Raw genomic sequence first — 20,070 nt, 5'->3', positions numbered from 1 at the left:
GATGCCTCACATCTCCGCAACTTAAGCTGTCTCTTTACATGGTCTCTATAAGTGCAGTAATCCAGGCTGAGCTACTTTACATACTGGTGGGAATGTTCCAAGAGAAAGAAAATAGAAGCTTGTATATCCTCTAAAACCTAGCCACCTACCCATTAAACTGGACCAAGTGAGTCACAAGGGAATCACAGATGAAAAGTGAGGGGAAATGGACTCCAACTGCTGATCAAAAGTATGACACACACATACAGATCTTGGGGAATTGCTTGGAAGATTAGATAAACTCATATGGATAGAAGCTTAAAACTGCCTGATACATTTAGTGTTCAGTAATAATTATGTTTTAGTATAATTATTCTTATACCACTTTAGGGACACATAGTACATGTTTGCCTCTTGAATGAAAAGCTTCACAGCAGCTTAGCTATCAACAGTATAGACAGTAATACCTTGTTGGCTCCCAGCCCAAGGTCATATGTTCCATCTAGTCATAGAATTCATGTGGGCTATTCTTGGATGTTTCCATTCTCTCTCACCATGCAGTGTTAGTTTTCCTTCATGAGGGATGCAACCATCCTTTCCTTCAGCTCTCTCAGACTTTACTATTAAGGGTCACGGCTTGGAGGCTGTTGACTCCATATTGACCCTGGCCTGTTCTGAATTCTTCAGGTCACCATAGAGGTGGTCGACGGTCCAGACTCTGAAGTAGAAAAAGATCAACATCCGGAGAATAAGCCAAGCTGGCCAGTCCCATCCCCTGACTGGAGGGCATGGTGGCAGAGGTCCTTGTCCTTGGCGAGGGCAAACAGTGGGGACCAGGACTACAAGTACGACAGTACCTCAGATGACAGCAACTTCCTCAACTCCCCCAGGGGGTGGGATCGTCCGGCCCCTGGCCACCGGACTTTTGAAACCAAAGAGCAACCAGAATATGGTGAGTTTACCACCCAATATTATAAAATTGGTGGGGAGAGTAAATGAAGATAATGAGGCCTGACACAGAGCCAAACAAAACCTAGTTTACAATATGTGGCTTTTGGTCTTCTGTGACACATACCTCATAAAGGATCTGGTCCACAGTAGTCCCAAGGAGACACCAGCAACCACATTTTAGTCTGGAAAGACTATAATTTGAAAATCATCCCAATTATCAGAGGAGAGATTATTTTTTAGGGTCTTTTGGGTTCTTTCTGTCTCTTCTGTCCCTCAATTTTTTTGTTGCATTTCTCAAAAATGGAGGGATTATTAAGTTATCTCTCTTGTATTTTGCCACAAACATCCATATTAAAGATCAGTTTTAAAAGAGGTGTATGCAGCTGCTTCCTTTGGTCAGACAACCATGTTCCCTTTGATACTGGCAGTGGAGTGGCCCAGGGGAATCTACTGTCAACACGTATGTCTCAGGTTGTCAAAGAAGGACCTCCCCAGGTAGAAGGATGGAGAGGAAGGATGGGTGAAATCAGTCCAAATATTGGGTGTGTGCACATGAAAATGGAACCAGGAAGCTTGAGGCTGTGGGGGAGGGGGGTAGGTAGAGGATGATGGAAGGGGTGACACTGATCAAGATACATTGTACCCCTGAACGAACATACTAAATCAAAACCCCTGTGCACAGCTATTTAGAGATACTAACTAAAAAAAAAAACAGGAAAATAAAGTTTAAGATTCTAAATTGGAATTGCTAGCTTCCCCTGTCACTAAGAAAGGTAAAGTAACAAAAAAGCATCAAAATTCAGTGACTTGAGTTGAGATAAGAGAACAAAAGGTTGGGGAAGTCAAGCCCACTCAGTCACTCATGGATCCAGCCTCCTCCTTCCATCTTGGAACTTTACCAGCTATTATTCCATGGATGCTCTTCATCTAGCTAAGAAGAAGAGGGACCCAGAGAGGTTACACATACTCTTAACACACTTGGCCTGGTAATAATAACACACAGCATGTTTACTCAAATTCTGTTGGTTAGGGCATACCTATAGATGAGGGAGGCTGGGGAGGATATTTTGGGTATCCAAGAGAGAGAGGAAACACACTTAGCAAGAATCTCGACAGCCTTCATGGAAATTCAGCTAGTGTGTTCTAAGAACATTTATCTCTTAGAAATGCACTTATCATCATGATGAACTTATGGCTTTCTCATCAGCAGATCTAGGAGTGAAAAGTACATGAGGAGGAAGACTCAGATCACTTGGATAATTATGTATTGTGGAGTCATTTCTACATATTAATAGAAGATTCTAGGCAACTTCCAAAACAGCAAGCCATTTTTTCCAGCCACATCATTCAGTTGTTCAACCAATAGTTATAAAGAGCTTGCCTGGTGGTTGTCATTATGCTAGCTGATAAGTATGTAAACACAAGAGAGATATAATCTTTTTCTAAAGAGGATCTCACCAACCTAAAGACCAAGGGAGAAAATCAACTGAGGGCAAAATAATACCATGATAGAGATATATATCTATCCAGTATGTGTGTGTGTGTGTGTGTGTGTGTGTGTGTGTGTGTGTGTGTGTGTGTCGATTATTAGTGGAGCAGTGAGAATTCCCCACTCCTTCTAGCCAAGTTTGTGAAAACTTCAGTATTCCCAGAGGAACTTGAATTCATCTGTTTCTGAGAGGAATTACTTTGAAAGTAGCCAGCATTTTCTTTTTCTTTTTTTTTTCTTGGGGGGGGTCACACTGGGCTTTGAATTCAGGTCCTCATACTTGCTAGGCAAGCACTGTATCACTTGAGCCATGTCTCTACCCCTATTTTTAGCTTTTTTTGACAGTCATGGGACTTAATCTCAAGGACAGCACCCAGGCCCTGAGTTCAAGTTTAAGAACCTCATGGACTTTGCTGCCCAGGCTGTTTTCAAACTGTGACCCTTAGATTTCGTCTTCTGAGTAGCTAGGATTACAGGCATTAACCACAGGCTCCAGCTTAGTTATTTTTGAAATATGATTTTGCCTTCTTCCCTGACACACATATGGACCATGATCCTCTTAGTTTAGGCTTCTCACCATGGCTGGGATGGCAGATGTGTGTCACTTCCCTGACACTGTAAGATGATGGATCTACCATTTCAAGTGGCATTGTTGAAATCCAGCTCTCAGCCTAGTACTTGGTGGACATTTTCGTCCCTTCTTGAACTTTTTGATTTCCCACAAAGGGGCTGCCAAAACATCGCAGAAATGTTCCCAGGAACTGTTTCTTCTTGTCATTATTATCTTCGTGATTATTGCTGTTGACACTCATTTTCTGCTCTGAGCCATACTCCCTGTCAGTGAGTGAATAAGAACAAGTGTGTTTTATTATCGCAGAAAGGACTCTTGCCCTTGAAGCTTTGATCCAGCCAAAAATCCTCTTTCTGACCTTTCATCACATGAAACATACAAAAAATCCCCAAGACCTTCCCTAGGAGACCTATCTAGACCAGTGAGTGAAGGAGGCTTCAGGGTGGTGAAATGACACATCGCTTTTCCTACAATGTTGTTTGCTTTCTTTGCTAGCCTCAATAAACATGATTAACAAGGGTATAAAAATCAGGGGACTTGGGCTGGGTGGCTCAGTGGTAGAGTGCTTGCCTTGCATGCATGAAGCCCTGGCTTCAATTCCTCAGCATCACATAAGCAGAAAAAGCTGGAAGTGGCACTGTGGCTCAAATGGTAGAGTGCTAACCTTGAGCTGAAAAGCTGAGGGACAGCGCCCAGGCCAGAGTTCAGGCCCCACGACCGACAAAAGGAAAAAAAAAAAAGAATCAAAGGACTCTTGCTGTGTGTGCCAGTACTAGGATTTGAATTCAGGACCTGACAATGTCCTTTAGCTTTTGTGTGGCCAAGGCTCATGCTCTACTACTTGAGCCACAGCTCTACTTCTGACTAATTTCCACTTTTGTTGGTTAATTGGAGTTGAGTCCACAGACTTTCCTGCCCAAGTTGGCTTCCTGAGCATCTAGGATTATAGGCATGAGCTTCTGACACTCATGACTAATTCTAAGCAATCCTTTATTTTTTTAAAGAAAAAAGTTTACTTTGGAAACAAAGACATGGAGAAAAGCCATTCAATAATAATAAATCCTTGATAGTCTCAGAAAGTGGCAGCTAGCTAGAGAACATATTTGAAGAGGATTTTGTATTATATTTTAAAGAGTTCATTTTTGATGCTTAAGAAATGTCACCAAGGACCCGTTGCAGTGGGATAGGCCTATAATTCCAACCACACAGAAAACAGAGGTAGGAGAGTGCTTCCTGAGCAAGAAGCAGCCCTGCATTTGGTGAACAGATGGGCTCTCATATGTTCATCTGTGGATAGTCTGGACTGTTCATCTGGGCCGAGCTGGCCTGGTGGTCTGGATGGTCTCTAGTGGCCTCATTTGCAATCCTCACCTAGAGAGTTAGGGATGCCAAGGTGGCTGGAGCTTCTCTTTTCCAGGTCTTTACTCTTCCAAGATGCTCTTCACTAGGTGGTGCAAAAGTTCCTTACACCTGGAGGAAGGACAAGTCTTAAAGTACTAGCATTTTCCAGACCTCTATATCGTAACATTCCCATTGGCCAAAAGAAGTCAGCAAGAAATAAGTAACCAAGAGAGTGAATATGAAGAGAGAAATTATGGGACATTATATTTTTCTGTGTAATCTGATACCATATTTACATTTAATCATTCAAATGCACAAAATCAAAGCAAGAAGTCAACCTCATACAAAAATTCTCATGTGTCTTATAATGAGTTTCTTTGTAACTGTAATGGGAAGGAAATGCTGCACGAGATTTCAGATGGTTGAGGCCCCATTGCATTGATAAAGCCAAGCAAGACACTACTTGGCATAATTGGATTATGTCTCATTTTAAATGAGATGAGTTCTACTATAAATTAGTAAGTTTTAAAAATTCCGACTTCCCCATTTTAGGAGCATAAAAATTCAGACTTCTTGCAGGGATATTGTTCCTTTAAATAAAATCTAGCCGTACTGATGGGTATATAATGGGATGGAGGATGAGTACATGTGGTTTAATGCACAGTACCTAGATGCTCTCCCCATCAAACTTGCAACTCTGTGATTGTTTCAAGTACATCTATGGTATGAGGGAAGGGTAGGGGCAGGAGGGGAAGATTATCACAAGATAATAGATGTCAAAATTAGGGATTAGTAGGTTACCCACCTCAATGATTTTTCCCTTGGGAAGCCATTTGTATCTCAGGTCCTACAAGATGGAGGCTAGTAAGAGGAGGAAGAAGCCTAGTTCCCTTACATGATGCAGTAGTTTTTAACAGCTGAAGTTCAAATTTTATTTTTTAAGGAAAATAAAACAGAGTCCCTAGGGGCAAATGAGGTATGAGCAAACTCTCTGTTCAGACTTAGCAATGAAGACACAAGCAGGAAGTATCTCCCTGACTCCAATTCTGCATAGTGTGCAGAGAAGGCTTAGCAACTCAGGCCTTGCCCAAAGAGAATCCAGAGTGGATGCCATGTAAACAATAGCCCGGGAGGCTGGCACAGAGCCTACGGTTCAGGTGGAAACGTGTGGATGACATTCTTGCTGGGCCTACATAATAACAACCACCTCAACCTGTTATGAATGGAGAATACCCCTATCCTACAAGGCACATGCCTATGGACCTCATACTTGGCACCAACAGAGGCCCCGAGGCTATTGGAAGATGGGCATCAATCTGGAGAGATTATAAAAAAGTGGAGGTGCTGGAGAAAAAGCCTTGCTTTAGAGATTAAGGGCTTCGTGCTAGAGCCCAAACTTCCTGGTGGCCTTGTACAAGCCCCTCCCCCACCCACCCCTCCAGGACTTCTTATTTCTGCTAAGAGGAAGTCAGTCTTCATATTGTTCCAATCTCTCCCACTCATCTCCCACTGCCACCCTCCAATCCTGGTCTACCATTCACCAACATCTCACATATTCTGTAAGTTACTCATTTTGTGCATGCTCTTTTTTTTTTTTTTTTTTTTTTTTTTTTGTCAGTCATAGGCTTGATCTCAGGGCCTGGGCACTGTCCCTGAGCTCTTCAGCTCAAGGAGAGTGCTCCACCACTTTGAGCCACAGGGTCACTTTTGGTTTTCTGGTGGTTACTTGGAGATAAGAGTCTCACGGACTTTCCTGCCTGGGCTGGCTTTGAGCCTCAATCCTCAAATCTCAGCCTCCTGAGTAGCTAGGATTACAAGCATGAACCATCAGCACCCAGCACATGCATTGTTTTGACGCCACTTTCTTACTCTGAGAATTTCTTTTAATGATATATATGTGAATTGTGTATACAAGAAAAAAGGTGGGCAAATGAATTCATAATATTCAATGTATGTGTGAAAGTGGAACTAGGTAAATCAAGGGGATGGATGGGGTTGGGAGAGTTGAGAATGATAGGAGGGGGGGACATTGATCGGCTGCATTGTACTCACAAACTGACATGTTGAATTGCAACACCTTTGTACAACTACTTAAAGAAAAAACAAATTTACAAAGTATATCAATTTTTAAATGTATTTAACATACAATGCAAGCTCAATGAATATTGGATGAATATTGAATAATTAACCTCAAAAGACATTTCTAGTTTTACCATTAATATATCAGTTTCCTAGCAATACATAACAAAGCATTTTGAACTGTATATCTGAAAACAGCAATTTATGCCTGTGATACCAGTGGCTCATGCCTATAATCCTAACCACAGATAGTAGTTCAAAGCCAGCCTAGGCAGGAAAGTCCTTGAGACTCTTACCTCCAATTAATCACCAAAAAGCCAGAGCTATGGCTCAAATGACAGAGACTAGGCTTGACCAAAAAAAAAAAAAAAAAAAAAAGCTCAGGGAAAGCACTCAGGCCCTGAGTTCAAGCCCCAGGAGTAGTGCGCATGCGCGCGCGCACACAGCAGTTTTGTTTTATTTTTCAAAATTTCCTGACTTAAGGGTCCAAATAAGGTTACTGGAAAGTCTACATACTCCTAGTATCATCAGCTGCCTTCAACTTCCACTTGGAAAACTTCATCCTTTCATGTCCTTGTGGTCCTTCATGAGAATCTCTTCCAGGTGGTATCCTGTAATTCAAAGGTTTAGATTGTGCTTCTCTCACAGTGACTAGATTTCCTTGAGCAAAAACTGGAAGCTGTCAGGCACAAAGGCAGCCTACCCCTTTTCAACCTTCATCCAAAGATGGTGGTCCTCTTTGGAGACTGCCTACTATGCTATTCCATGACCTGACTCTCTGCAGTCTATGTACATTCTCAAGAAGCATTTCCTGGGCACATCAGATCCTAGCCAGGTACCAATCATCATTGTGCCCTAAGCTTCTCTAGCTTCACAGAGCTGGGTCCTGAAAGTACACCTAGGGTCTGCAAACCTGGTAGCTCCAGCTATCACCTTGTCCCCTCTGACAGTGAGGACAATGGAGGTGGACATGCAGAGGACTACTTGATAGCGATGCTCGGGATGGAACCTTTCTGAGCTGTGACTCCTGAGGCAGAACTCTTTGGGCAGAGGTGTGGGGAGCAGAACACTTAGACTCTTTGGTGACCATCTCCCTGGCTCCCTTGCAGATTCCACGGATGGTGAGGGTGACTGGAGTCTGTGGTCTGTCTGCAGCGTCACCTGTGGGAATGGTAACCAGAAGCGCACGCGGTCCTGTGGCTACGCGTGCACAGCAACAGAATCCAGGACCTGCGACCGTCCAAACTGCCCAGGTGAGTTTTCTCAGGGCTGTAGCTCCCACTTCAAAGAAAAGCTTTTTCACTTATATTTAAAAACTGAGGGAAGTGTTCTTTTTCTTTTCAAATTGCTTTTCATTTTATAAACTACCTTTAAGTAGTTGTACAAAGGAGTTTCAGTTCCACATGTCAATTTATGCATACAGTGCATCTAGATCAATACCCCTCCTTCCGTCATTCTCTCCCCATCTGCCTCAAACTGACTTTTTAAAACCATTTTCCTGATGAGACTTCTGACCTGTCCGAGACAAGAGACAATAAGTTTCATGGGTTGATTTGATGGGTTTTCTTCATCTTACCGTTCATGAGACCAGAAGGACCAATAGCATGTTGAACTTGCTTAATCAGATGTGGGATTTGTTATGACTTGAAGAGACACACGCAAAAATAGACACTTATGGTCTGACAGGAAAACCTACATGAATGAGTCAATGGCTATCTGAACAAACACCACACTTATCCCGAGGGATAAGTGCCCAAGGCTCGGCAGGGAGCAACACTGGGGCAACAACTTAGCATTCAGTTATGATTTTATGCTGCATTGTCAGTACTTTTTTTTGCCAGCTCTGGGGCTTGAACTCTCAGGGTCTGGGCACTGTCCCTGAGCTTCTTTTGCTCAAGGCTAGCACTCTATCACTTGAGCCACAGCATCTCTTCTGGCTTTTTCTGTTTATGTGATAACTGAGGAAGCGAACTTAGAGCTTCATGCATGCAAGGCAAGCACTCTACCACTAAGCCACCTTCCCAGCCCTTGTCAGTACTTTCTAAATTAAACTTATTGCCAGTTTTGTGAGGGATCATATTAACAGAGAATAATTGTGACTTATTCTTAATGGTTTGTCGAGCTATGGGGAGTGGGCCAAGTCTAACCTGTGACCTATCTGTATGTGGCTTATACATTATTATAAAAAGTTGCAAAGAGAAGAGGAAGAGAAGGAGGAGGCAGACAAGCAGACAGGCAATCAAGATCATTAGTAGTCCATAAAGCCTAAACTACGTACCCTCTGACCTTTTACATAAAAGCTTATCAACTCCTGGTCTATAGTTTTACCAAGTGTTCTCATTTCCAGGTAGAGTCTAGAATCCAGCCTACAATAATATCTTAGGCCTTTTCAAGAAACCACACATTTCAAAGGGTTTCATTTGAAAGAAATTTCAGAGACAGAAAATCTGATCCCCACACCCCAGACTTCCTTTTTCTACCCCTAGACATTCTATTCTCAAACCAAAGATATGTGGAACAAAATAGAAGTTGAAGCACAAAGAAGTTTCTGAGGAGAGAAGAATTATTGGTCCCAATGAATGTGTATGCCAGCTAAAGGGCATGCATAGAAAATAGGGCTGAAATCGAAGAAGTGGTGGTTCCTGGCATTGTGTCAGCCATGAAGATTTCTAAAGTGTGGAGCAACTACCAAGATGCTTTCTTTGATCTTTCCAGTGCTCATTGTGATGAACTAAGTTGGAAGTCTTGTCAGTGGGATTTAGATGGGTAAGAACAAACTAACAAATAATAGCATGAGGAGGAGGAAGAAAGGATAGGAAGCTCATCAAGGAAGAAGATACTAATTATGAAGAAATGTATCAAGAAGATGATGTGAAGCAAAAGAAAATACTACCTGGGTGTGCAGATCTGTGTGGAATTCTATATAGCATATGTGAAATCTTGGATTTGATTCATAGACAGAAAGGAAGGAAGGAAGGAGGGAAGGAAGGAAGGAAAGAAGGAAGGAAGGAAGGAAGGAAAGAAGGAAGGAAGGAAGGAAGGAAGGGGGAGGGAGGGAGGGAAGGAAGGAAGGAGGAATGGAGAGATAGGGAATGAGGGAGGGAGGGAGGGAAAGAAGGAAAGAAGGATAGAAGGAGGGTAGGAGAGAGAGAAGGAGGAAGGGCAGGAAGGATGGAAGGAAGAAGAGAAGGAGGGAGGAAGGGAGGGAAGGAAGGAAGGAAAGAAGGAAGGAGGGAGGAAGGGAGGGAAAGAAAGAAGGACAGAGAGGAGAGTGGGAAGAAAGGATAGAGGAAGGGAAGAAGGGAGGGGGAGGGAAATAAGGAAAGAAAGAAGGAAGGAAGGAAGGAAGGAAGGAAAGACAGGAAGAGATTCAAAAGATGAAGATGAAGGAGTTCAAAAGAAAAACATGGAAAATATGGTAAAGAATAAAGGTTTTTGAGTACTTAGGAAGCAACTTCTCATAACTTTTATATGTATTATTTCATTGAATCCTCACAATAACCTCATGAATTAGGAATTTATTATTCCATTCAGCATCTGTGGAAACTGAGACAATAGACCAGCAATAAATTATTACTATGGGATGTGAATGCAAGCTGATTTTAGGATTTTAAACCCCCCCAGAATCCATGTTTGAAACCATTAAACTCTTCTACCTCTATCAGATACAAACGTATTAGTATTAGGCACACATGGATATAGACAGGTATTTAGAGGTAAGGACTAACCCAGATGAAAGCCATATACAGCCCTGAAAATCATTTGGATTGACGGGACAGACATTTATGTTTTTATTGGTTGCCCTCTGCCCATCTGCCTGTATTGATAATTTTTAGGGCCATTTTGCCAAATGGCCCTTGGCAAAAAAAAAAAAAAAGTTCCTTGCTTATAGGGGGGTGTGGGGATTGATTTGGTTCTCTTCCAGATCTAGACTCCTGGCCTGGATTTAGATTTCCTGTCAGGAAAAGCTCTCTGCCACCATTTTGAATGGGATTTGGCAGGGGGGGAAGGGGGGAGGGGGAGGACACTGCTGAGAACAACATGAACAAGAGCCCTGTCCATGTGTGTTCTACTCATCTCGCTTGGTCTCCTTCCATCCTTTCTGCCTTTCCACTCCCATTCCTTCCAGCTTTACAGGCTTCCTTTGGAGCAGGGATATTTCCTTTTGCAAGATCTCTGATTTGTTAATTCTCAGCTTTGCCAAAAAGAATCCTGGCTTCATAGTTATTACAGGGCAAAATTATGTCTCCTGCATCATCCCTGTGAATATGTTTTGAGGAGCCTCACACAAAATCAGAGGGAGTTCCTGGAAATCAAGACATGCCCAGAAAGGAAACCAGGGCTTGCCAACCAAAGTCCCATGGTCCCTCACTCCTTCCTCTTCGTAGCTTACACTAAGCTCTTGTTTGTAAAGGAAACCATGCGGTCACTATTTGTTTTGAGGGGGGAGCTTGGGGAAGCTGGGAAATTTGAGGCAAGCTAAGCTCAATTTCTTAGAGCAAGTGACAAATAACCTGCTTCTGAAGCATCTAAAAGGTTAAAAGCTCTAGAACATGAGATGTTTGGTCTTTGGCATTGGCCTATTGCATGCTGAGACAGAGCTAGGTAATTAATAAATGGAGAAATGAGAGCTGCTCCTAATGCTTACTTTACACATAGTTGGTTTCACTCATTCACCTCTGTGGGGGAGGAAGTATCACATAGTTCTTCCCATTTTTGAGATGTGAAAACCAAGGCACACAAAAATGAAATAGCTTGGCCAGCTTTGCATAGCTAATATTGATTTAAATGTCAGCCAGTCACTGAAGACAAACTATTACTAGTTCTACTGTGCCTGGTTTAGTTTCTCTGATGCCAACAGTCAGCAACCCTGATATATACTTCCTCTCCCCCTCCCCCCACCCATACTACCCAATCCTTATTCTAAGGCTGAGTGAGTGAGATCCTGAGGAATTCATTCAGGCACATTTGGATCTGATTTCATGCTGCAAATGGTATCTGGAGTTTTAATATATTTTATACACTACTACCTGCTTTTTACTGTTTCCTCTATTGGCAGGTTTCTGCCCACGAGTAGGGATGAATACAAAAGCAGCTTTGTTTAAGTGGATTTGTCTTTGATTTGAGGAGGGGTAGCTTTTTTCCATATAACTAAGGGGGGAAAATGTGCTCTTGTCTGTGTTTAGGAATCGAAGACACTTTCAGGACAGCAGCCACCGAAGTGAGTCTGCTTGCGGGAAGCGAGGAGTTCAATGCAACCAGACTGTTTGAAGTTGGTAAGGAGATTTTTTTTTTCTTTTTTCAATCCAAATATTGATTTAGCGCTTCAGAGATTCCTTGTGCCTGTGCATTGCCATCCTTGGATCTGAGGCAATATTTCATTTTACTCTTCTGGGTTCCAGTTCCCCTAACATATTTCTTGTTCATTGAGTATATGGAGAGCAAGAAAGAACAAGGCTCTCCTTCGTTCCCTCCCTCCCACAGCAAACTGAACCATGCGCTTGGGTGAGCACCTTATCCACAGCAGGGCAGATAGGAGCCACGCCCTTCCCTTGCATAGGATCAACCCATGGCAGGACCTCAAGCCTTGTAGAGCCCATTCTCCCTGAGAGCCCCCCACCCAGCATCCCCAGTAAAATTGGTTCTCCACAAGAAGAACAGAAGGGAGAAAGAGGAGATTTTCTTAATATTACATACTCTCCTTCCCTGCAAGAATTTCCCATAAACTTTTGGTATACTCTGCTCTACTCCTTACCTGTCTTCTAGAAAGTGCTAACACAAAAAACAAGAGCCAGAAGAAACAAAACCAAAAGTATCTGCTCAAGTACAATCTTGCTTTTATTTTTTATGTATTTATTACTTATTTTTATTTTTTTTCATTTTTAGTTTTTGGGTCTGGCTGTGGGGCCTGAACTCTGGGCCTGGGCGCTGTCCCTCAGCTTTTCAGCTCAAGGCTAGCGCTCTACCACTTGAGCCACAGCGCCACTTCTGGCTTTTTTTCTTTTTGCTTATGTGGTGCTGAGGAATTGAACACAGGGCCTCATGCATGCAAGGCAAGCGCTCTACCCCTGAGCCACCTTCCCAGCCCCAAATTATTTTATTTTTTTTCTTTATTAGCTGTAAGTAGCTGTACAAGAGGTTTCAAGTCAATGTGTCAGTTTAGAAGTACAATGGATCTTGATCAATGCCCTCCCTTTCATCCTCTCAATTTACCTAGCTCCATTTTCACATATAATATTATGACTGACTTTGCCTACCTTTTTTCCTCTCCCCACTCACAAGCTACCTTAAAAAAAAAAATGTAAGTTCATGGGGTTAAGATACCTTCTGCCCCCTAAAATTCCATCTTAACCCCTTTACTTCTGCCCTGCCTCTTCATCCAAAAGTGAAATGGCCTCGGTCCCTCTGGATTTCATAGTTACGTGTGATGTAACTACGTAGAACTCCTTAAAGGACTATCTGGGTCCACCAAGGATCTACATAGAACATTCTATTTTTTAAAATACATAACAAAGAATGTAAACAATGATGCCAGCAAAAGAAATCAAGCCCCTAATCACCTACAACATCAGGTGCCATAGGAGCGGTGGGGACTGTGACAAAACGAAGTCCCCAAGCTTCATCCAAAAGGTCAGCCATAACTTGACCCGCAGTACTGCCAGACATTTTGGTTTTCCAAGAGAATACAAGTCAGGGTTTTGCTAGAATAGCTCTATTTTTGCAATGCTTCACAAACATTTATTTTAGAAAATAAAGATAGCCAGACACGTCTGTGAGGCAAACTGGAGGCAGTTTGGAAACGGTACATTACTAAGGTCTCCGCCTCACTCCTCACCTCATACATGCCATACAAATTGCATATAACAGAGCCTTCTACCAGCGTTTCATTTAAAGACGAGAAAGGCACGAATTCTGTGTAAAATGGAAGTGCAGCCAAGGCTGTCTAGGTAGGCAGCCTCTTGCCTTTTGCAGAGGCTGAATCCAGATGCACAAGGCCACTCCCAGTCTGTGGCTGAGGATGACAGGGCTGAACACATGTGCTTCCATCAGGGTCAGGCAGAAAAGAATGTGACTCACTCAAATAGACACTGAGGAAACACTGGATAAAAAGACTGCTTGCAGGGTGGATGGAAACAAAGAAAGGGCTGTACAGAAGACCAAGACTAGCAATGGTGGGGAACGCTTGCCACTGCCCATCTGAGAGGACCAAGAAGGAAGCCCGGAACAGAGCCCACAGCGAGGGCCACGGGACAGTAGTCCTGGCTCTCAGAAGGATGAAGTCAGATAGAAAGGAGCTGAGGATGTAAATACGATGGCCTATTGCCAGATCCTGCCATCGGTTCAACCCAGCTAGAAGTCAGGGGTCAACATGATATGGACCACACAGATGAACCTTCCAGGGTGAACAACAATGTGAGATGAGGATGTAGAAGAGCAGATCGCAGACGAGAAAAACTTGACTTTCACAAGGTCAAGTTATTGGATGAAGAATGGCCTTAGGTTATTTTGATTTACAAAATGGCACCATCTCATAGATATGCAGAACTCCAATGAGTTACGATTTGTAAAGCTTGAGAACATGCCCATGCACTGAAGAAGCTGCACAAATTTGATAAACTGTAAAATCAAGTCAATGGATGTCTTGTGGGTACATGAACTGTAGTGACCTCCCACCTCAGATGGGAAATGCAAAGCCACCATCTGTGGTCTTGGGAATTTTGTCTCCAAAGCCGCTGCCCTCTCAGAGAGATCCTGTAGGCTTCCTAGACACTGCCTAGCTTGGGACTTTCATTGTGACAGGAGGTTGCAGTTGCGGAATCGTAAAACTCAGAGCTGAAAGGTTCCTCAGCCTATTTCAGCTGTACAGAATGAGGATTCTGTACACTGGTCTGTGCACTTCATATCACCTCCCACTTATTCTCCACCCGAACTTTAGAAGAGAGCTACTACTTTATACTCCATTAAGAAAAAACTGAGTAGTCCTATCTACTTACAAGAGGCTGAGACCTGAGGATCATGATTTGAAGTCAACCTAGACAAGAAAGTCCATGAGGCTCTTATTTCCAATTAACTACCAAAAGCCAGAAGTGGAGCTGTGGTACAAGTGGTAAAGCACTAGCCTTGGGTAAAAAAGCTGAGACCATGAGTTCAAGACTCAGTGCTCACACACATACACACACACACACACACACACACACACACACACACACACACACACACACACACCTGTGTGGTCACCTTACAGACCTTCGGTGACTCAGGAACCACGTGCTCCTTAACCTAGTCTGTGATTTGTGAATGACTAGCATTTTTAACACATCACTTTGTTTTTTCGGTCCTGGGGCTTGACCTCTGGGCCAAGGACCTATCCCTGAGCCTCTGTGCTCAACATTAGCACTTCAGCCACATCTCCACTTCCAACTTTTTTATAGTTAATTGGAGATAAGAGTTTCCTGGACTCTACTGGCCAGGCTGGCTTTGAACAATAATCCTCAGATCTCAGCCCCCTGAGTAACTAGGATTACAGGCGTGAGTCACTGGTGCCCAGCAACACATTTTTTAAGACAGGTTCTCACTATGTATTTCACGATGGCTTTAAACTTAGGATCCACCTGCCTCGCTTCTTCAATGCTTGGAATACAGATGTGTCCCACCACCATAAATGCTATTGCATTTTTATGAGTACCAACTTTTTGTATTTACCACCTTTTCATACACACACACACACACACACACACACACACACACACACACACACACACACACACACACACACACACACACACACACCTACATGGTTGGCTTCCTAACATATGCCTCCTCTTATCCACTATAACTCACTAAGGGAGATGGAATGCTTACCTTCCACCAGCCACACCACAAGCAACCACCCCTGCTTGTATGTTAAGCTCCCACAGAGGATAAGATGATATTAGGGAATGATTTATTAGAAAAGCAAAAGTTCACTTCCAGGCCTGTAAGGTGGGAAGCTCAGATAAGGATCCATTGCAGTGAAGCTGTCAGAGATTTTTATCACCCAATTCAGGTAGGATGGTACAGAATTAGAGCCTTTCCCTGCTATGGTTCCTGAAATGTTTGATGACTGTGCAGTTGCTTCTCGGATGTGTGATGTCTTATCCCTGACCTTAGTCAGGATGAAGGTAGGCGCTTGAGTATTTGATACTCTTTATCCCTCCAAATTTATCCCTGTCAGTGGAAGGTTATCGTTTATTAAACATGCCTGAAATTGATATAGTGAATGTGCTCCATAAAGAAAATGTCTAACGATTGTCTTAATCATTGGTCCAGAGTATGAGCCATCTGGGATTTTAGAGTGGCTTTTTGTAGCCCAGAGCTTTCCTAGTTCCTGATCCATCTGCTTAACTGTTTATACTAACACTACCTCTTCCAACAGTGCAAACCTTCCACACAAGGACCTGTGGCAGATATCTTGATAAGAAATGTACGCATTACCCTGCTCACGTAATTGTAACCCCTCTGTACGGCACTTTCACAATAAAAAAAAAAAAAACTTTAAGAAAAAAAAAAGATCCAAACCACAACAGTGGAGGAATAGAAGAGTAAATCATAATTTTTGCCCAGAGGCTACTACTTCCAGAAGAGACTCTTAAGGAGAAGCTAGGCTATGAATGAGACTCAATGTATATGGAGAGAGAGGCCTAATCAAAAATTGGTTAAGTGGTGTTTTGTTCTGATCCATCAGTGGGAAGATCATTCTGCTCATGATTTTTAAGCGAAGAAAAGCAAAAGTATTTTACACCTGAGCTTATTACAGGTAAATGGAAATAGCATAGAGGTGCATCCACTGGTCTCACCAAAGTTCTATGGACAGAAGAGTTCTTTATGGTTAACGTTTTTCAAGAACACAAAAGGATACAAAAGTTCAGTGTGTGTGTGTGTGTGTGTGTGTGTGTGTGTGTGTGTGTGTGTGTGTGTGTGTGTGTGTGTGTGTGTGTGTGTGTGTGTGTGTGTGTGTATCTGTTGTGGGGAGAAACATTCTTCACCATGGCTATTTTCCAGGATGAAGTTATTTAGTAAAGTTTGATGTTGTCATTGAAGAGAAAATTATAAAGAGGGTTTCCTGCAGCTTTCCCAGCCACAGTAGAACTAGCCCCTGCTCTTGCACCTATTTTACCCATACCTAGAGTGACTATGTATTGACGATCTCCCTCTCCTGTCTCATGTTCCTGTTCCATGCTGGTAATGTTTTTAATCGTCTCCCAAAGAATGATTTTCACTGGAGTCCGAAATGCTCATTGATGTTCTGAATTATTGTTCATTGTGTTGGGGTTCTCAAAGAGGCTTTGGTTATCTAGAAAAAATATTCTAGGTTCTTTATCATTTGTTTTTGTGCCAATGCTGGGGCTTAAACTTGGGGCCTTGTCACTACCCCTGAGCTTTTCTTTTTCTTGTTCTTTTTTCTTTTTCTTTTCCTTTTCCTCAATGCTAATGCTCTACCACTTGAGCCACAGCTCCAATTCTAGCTTTTTGGCAGTCAAGTGAAAATAGGAATCTCACAGATTCTCCTGCCTGGATGGCTTCAAACCATAATCCTCAGCTCTCAGCTTCCCGAGTAGCTGGAATTACAAAAATGAGCTCAGCCTAGTTTGTTTTTTGTTTGTTTGTTTAACTGGTTGGATTGTGGGTTTTTTTTTATTATGCACACAAGTAGGGAAAATATAATGATAGTTAAATCCAGGTGATGGAATCTGGGTAGTCATTAGATAAGTATATTGCCTTTGCTTTTTTGTGTGCCTGAAAATAGTTAATAATATAAAGTAGAGGATTGGGAGGATATGTGTCCAAGAAGACATTTCCAGATTGAAAGGAGATGAGGCTAGTCCTCATGGCTGAGTACTTCCAGGTCCTTGTAGGATCTGGGAGGTTGCTGACTCCAATGTCCTCCTGCCAGTCAGTTATTCATATAATAAACTCTTGCTATTAACTTTTCTATTCATCCTTTTTCAGATACAGATAGCTGTGAGCGATGGATGAGCTGCAAAAGTGAGTTCTTAAAGAAATATATGCACAAGGTGATCAATGACCTGCCTAGTTGTCCCTGCTCCTATCCCACTGAGGTGGCCTACAGTACCGCAGACATCTTTGACCGGATCAAGCACAAAGACTTCCGCTGGAAGGATGCCAGCGGGCCCAAGGAGAAGTTGGAGATCTACAAACCCACAGCGCGATACTGCATCCGCTCCATGCTTTCCCTAGAGAGTACCACACTGGCTGCCCAGCATTGTTGCTATGGCGACAACATGCAGCTCATCACCAGGGGCAAAGGGGCGGGGACGCCCAATCTCATCAGTACTGAGTTCTCAGCAGAGCTCCACTACAAAGTGGATGTCCTGCCTTGGATTATCTGCAAGGGTGACTGGAGCAGGTATAATGAAGCCCGGCCCCCCAACAATGGACAGAAGTGCGCAGAAAGCCCTTCAGATGAGGACTACATCAAACAGTTCCAAGAGGCCAGGGAGTATTAAAGAGATGAGGTGAAGAGATGCCACGTCTGGTTTGGGGACACAAGCACCCTGCACTGATCTGCCAACTGTAGCCCAGTTCTTTATATTCACATATGTGTATATTTGTATAGACCACATCTGTATTTTTATAAATTTCCTAAGGGGGTGCACAGGCCCAGGGGGCTGCCATGTCCAGTGCTCACAAACCTCCAGAGAGGTCATCCTAGAGTCACCGTGGGCAAGAGGATGGGAAACAACCAAGAAGCCAGAAAAGGGTCCTGGGTGCCTTGGTGGGTGTGACTCAGTTTACATCACCACTCAATGTGTCCAAGAGAAGCAACGGAGGAAAGAGACTGAAGTTGTAAACATTATAAGCTGTTTTTATATATAACTTATTTAATATGAATGTGACTTAAAACTTAACCTTTTCTCTGGAGTTGTCCTCGTGAAACTAATCAACTTCTGAGAGAGTTCAAAAAGAAAGGCTAAAGGGAATGGAAGAGAAAAGGAACTTTGCAATGATTTCCTTAAAAAAGTAAATAACACAGTGGAGATGTGTTCAGATGAGAAAATTCCCACCTTAAATTTAGTTGGAGGTACCTTGCTGCCATCTTGGATTCCAAACTTCTGTGACCTCAGACTGGGCAGGAGGTAGGGAGGTAGGAATTTTGGGGAGTTAAATCTGAGGTTCAGTTCAAAGTAGGCTTTACAATAAAAGCCCCATGTTGATGCAATGCTACAAGTCTACTAAAAATGTCTCTCAATAGTAGAATTTCTGCTTACATGTTAATAGGTCCATAAGACTGCAGAAGTTCAGACAGAAAAGCAAGAAGTAGCACTTTTCCAAAGAGAAAAAAAACAAAACAAGTGGGGAAATGATATGGACCTAGTATCATCTATTTTCATTCTGACAATTTTTTCTTTCAAAAAAATTTTAAGTTTATCTGCATGGATATATTCCCAGTAAATAAATATGAAAATGGAGAGAGGGGGCATGAAGTCTTGGAAATCTTAATTTTTTTATGTTTAAGAAAGAAGAAAACTTGCATTATTTTTGTAAAGTATTTATTGAATCATTGGGTCTCATCCATCAAGCAATGGTGAGTGACCTGGTTCTGTGGGATGATAGGATGTAAGGACAAATAAAAAGTTGATTCTTATGCAATCTTTTATTTGCAAAACTCCAGGAAAAGAGAATATATAATAAAATCATACTAAAACATGTTACTTGCATCTGTGATTTATGATACTGATACCATAAGTAACTGGTACAAAAGCAAGATTTTGAGGTAGGGGAAAGAAAAGTTTAACCCAGGTGGGAATAAAAGGCCCATTGACTGACAAGATGGTAGCTTGTGTAAATTATAACATCATTGGCACCAAGAGTGTCTGCCCAGCCCCCACATAACAGAAGTTCATTAACACACATGTGGCTTTTTGCCCACCCAGAGCGTAAGAAAAGCAAGTAACAGCAAAAGCTTAAGACATCTCAGGTGAAGGAGGCCACTTCCAGACAAAGTTCTGAGTAGTAAGTGGAACATGTGAATTATTCCTTTTCCAGAAGAGAAAACTGACTCTGAAAACATAAACCTTCTTGGATCTAACCTTACATTTTCTAGCTCAGTAGTCGGTCCACTATATCACAGTTTAATGTCATAATCTTGGTATCTTTAATCCCCTTGACTCCACACTTAACGTTCTGATAAACGCCTGTTCTTTGGGAAAGCCCTTATCAGTCATACTTTAGAATAAATCACCTGTTGTTAATGACTAATAGGATATTATGTTTTGTGTCTAATTGTGGGATGAGAGTATTTATTCACATCTGAAGGAATGTTAAAGACTGAACTAGCAGAGAGAAAATAAATGAGTCCATATGTCAGCGCAGCAGATTTGGTTTCTAATGCTAGAAAAACAATTTTTTGCCCAGAGAATTGGCTAGCAATGGAATGTACTACTTTTCAGGTGATGTGTTCCTGGTCAGGACATATATTCAAACAGAGGTTGAGCATGACACACATAAAAAGCTTAACTGAATAAGAAGGAGACACAAAAATGTTCACCAATAAGAACTTCTGATAAGTGCTTTGTTTAGATTAAGTATAAAGTACTATGGGAAAGCAGGGTTAAGACAGGGAAAGATCTTCAGCTTCGAAGAGAGCCTACAGCATCTT

The 20,070-nt window shown here is 42.3% G+C and overlaps 1 protein-coding gene across 1 annotated transcript in view; it reads left to right on the top strand.

The window, feature by feature from the left end:
* Ism1 (isthmin 1) overlaps positions 1–19,599 on the top strand; it is a 70,417-nt gene extending 50,818 nt beyond the window's left edge. The window contains exons 3-6 of the mRNA XM_070006736.1: positions 667–931; positions 7,520–7,663; positions 11,597–11,686; positions 17,400–19,599. Coding sequence (XP_069862837.1) covers positions 667–931; positions 7,520–7,663; positions 11,597–11,686; positions 17,400–17,917 — 1,017 coding nt within the window. The 3' untranslated portion in view covers positions 17,918–19,599. The remainder of the gene's footprint in view (positions 1–666; positions 932–7,519; positions 7,664–11,596; positions 11,687–17,399) is intronic.
* The last annotated feature ends 471 nt before the right edge of the window (positions 19,600–20,070 follow it).

This window comes from Dipodomys merriami, unplaced genomic scaffold, assembly GCF_024711535.1.
Source record: "Dipodomys merriami isolate MVZ:Mamm:240054 unplaced genomic scaffold, mDipMer1.0.p SCAF_7, whole genome shotgun sequence".
In the NCBI taxonomy this organism is placed as follows: Eukaryota; Metazoa; Chordata; class Mammalia; order Rodentia; family Heteromyidae; genus Dipodomys; species Dipodomys merriami.
Note: the sequence above shows the minus strand (reverse complement) of the source record. Positions and strands in the feature narration are given on the sequence as shown.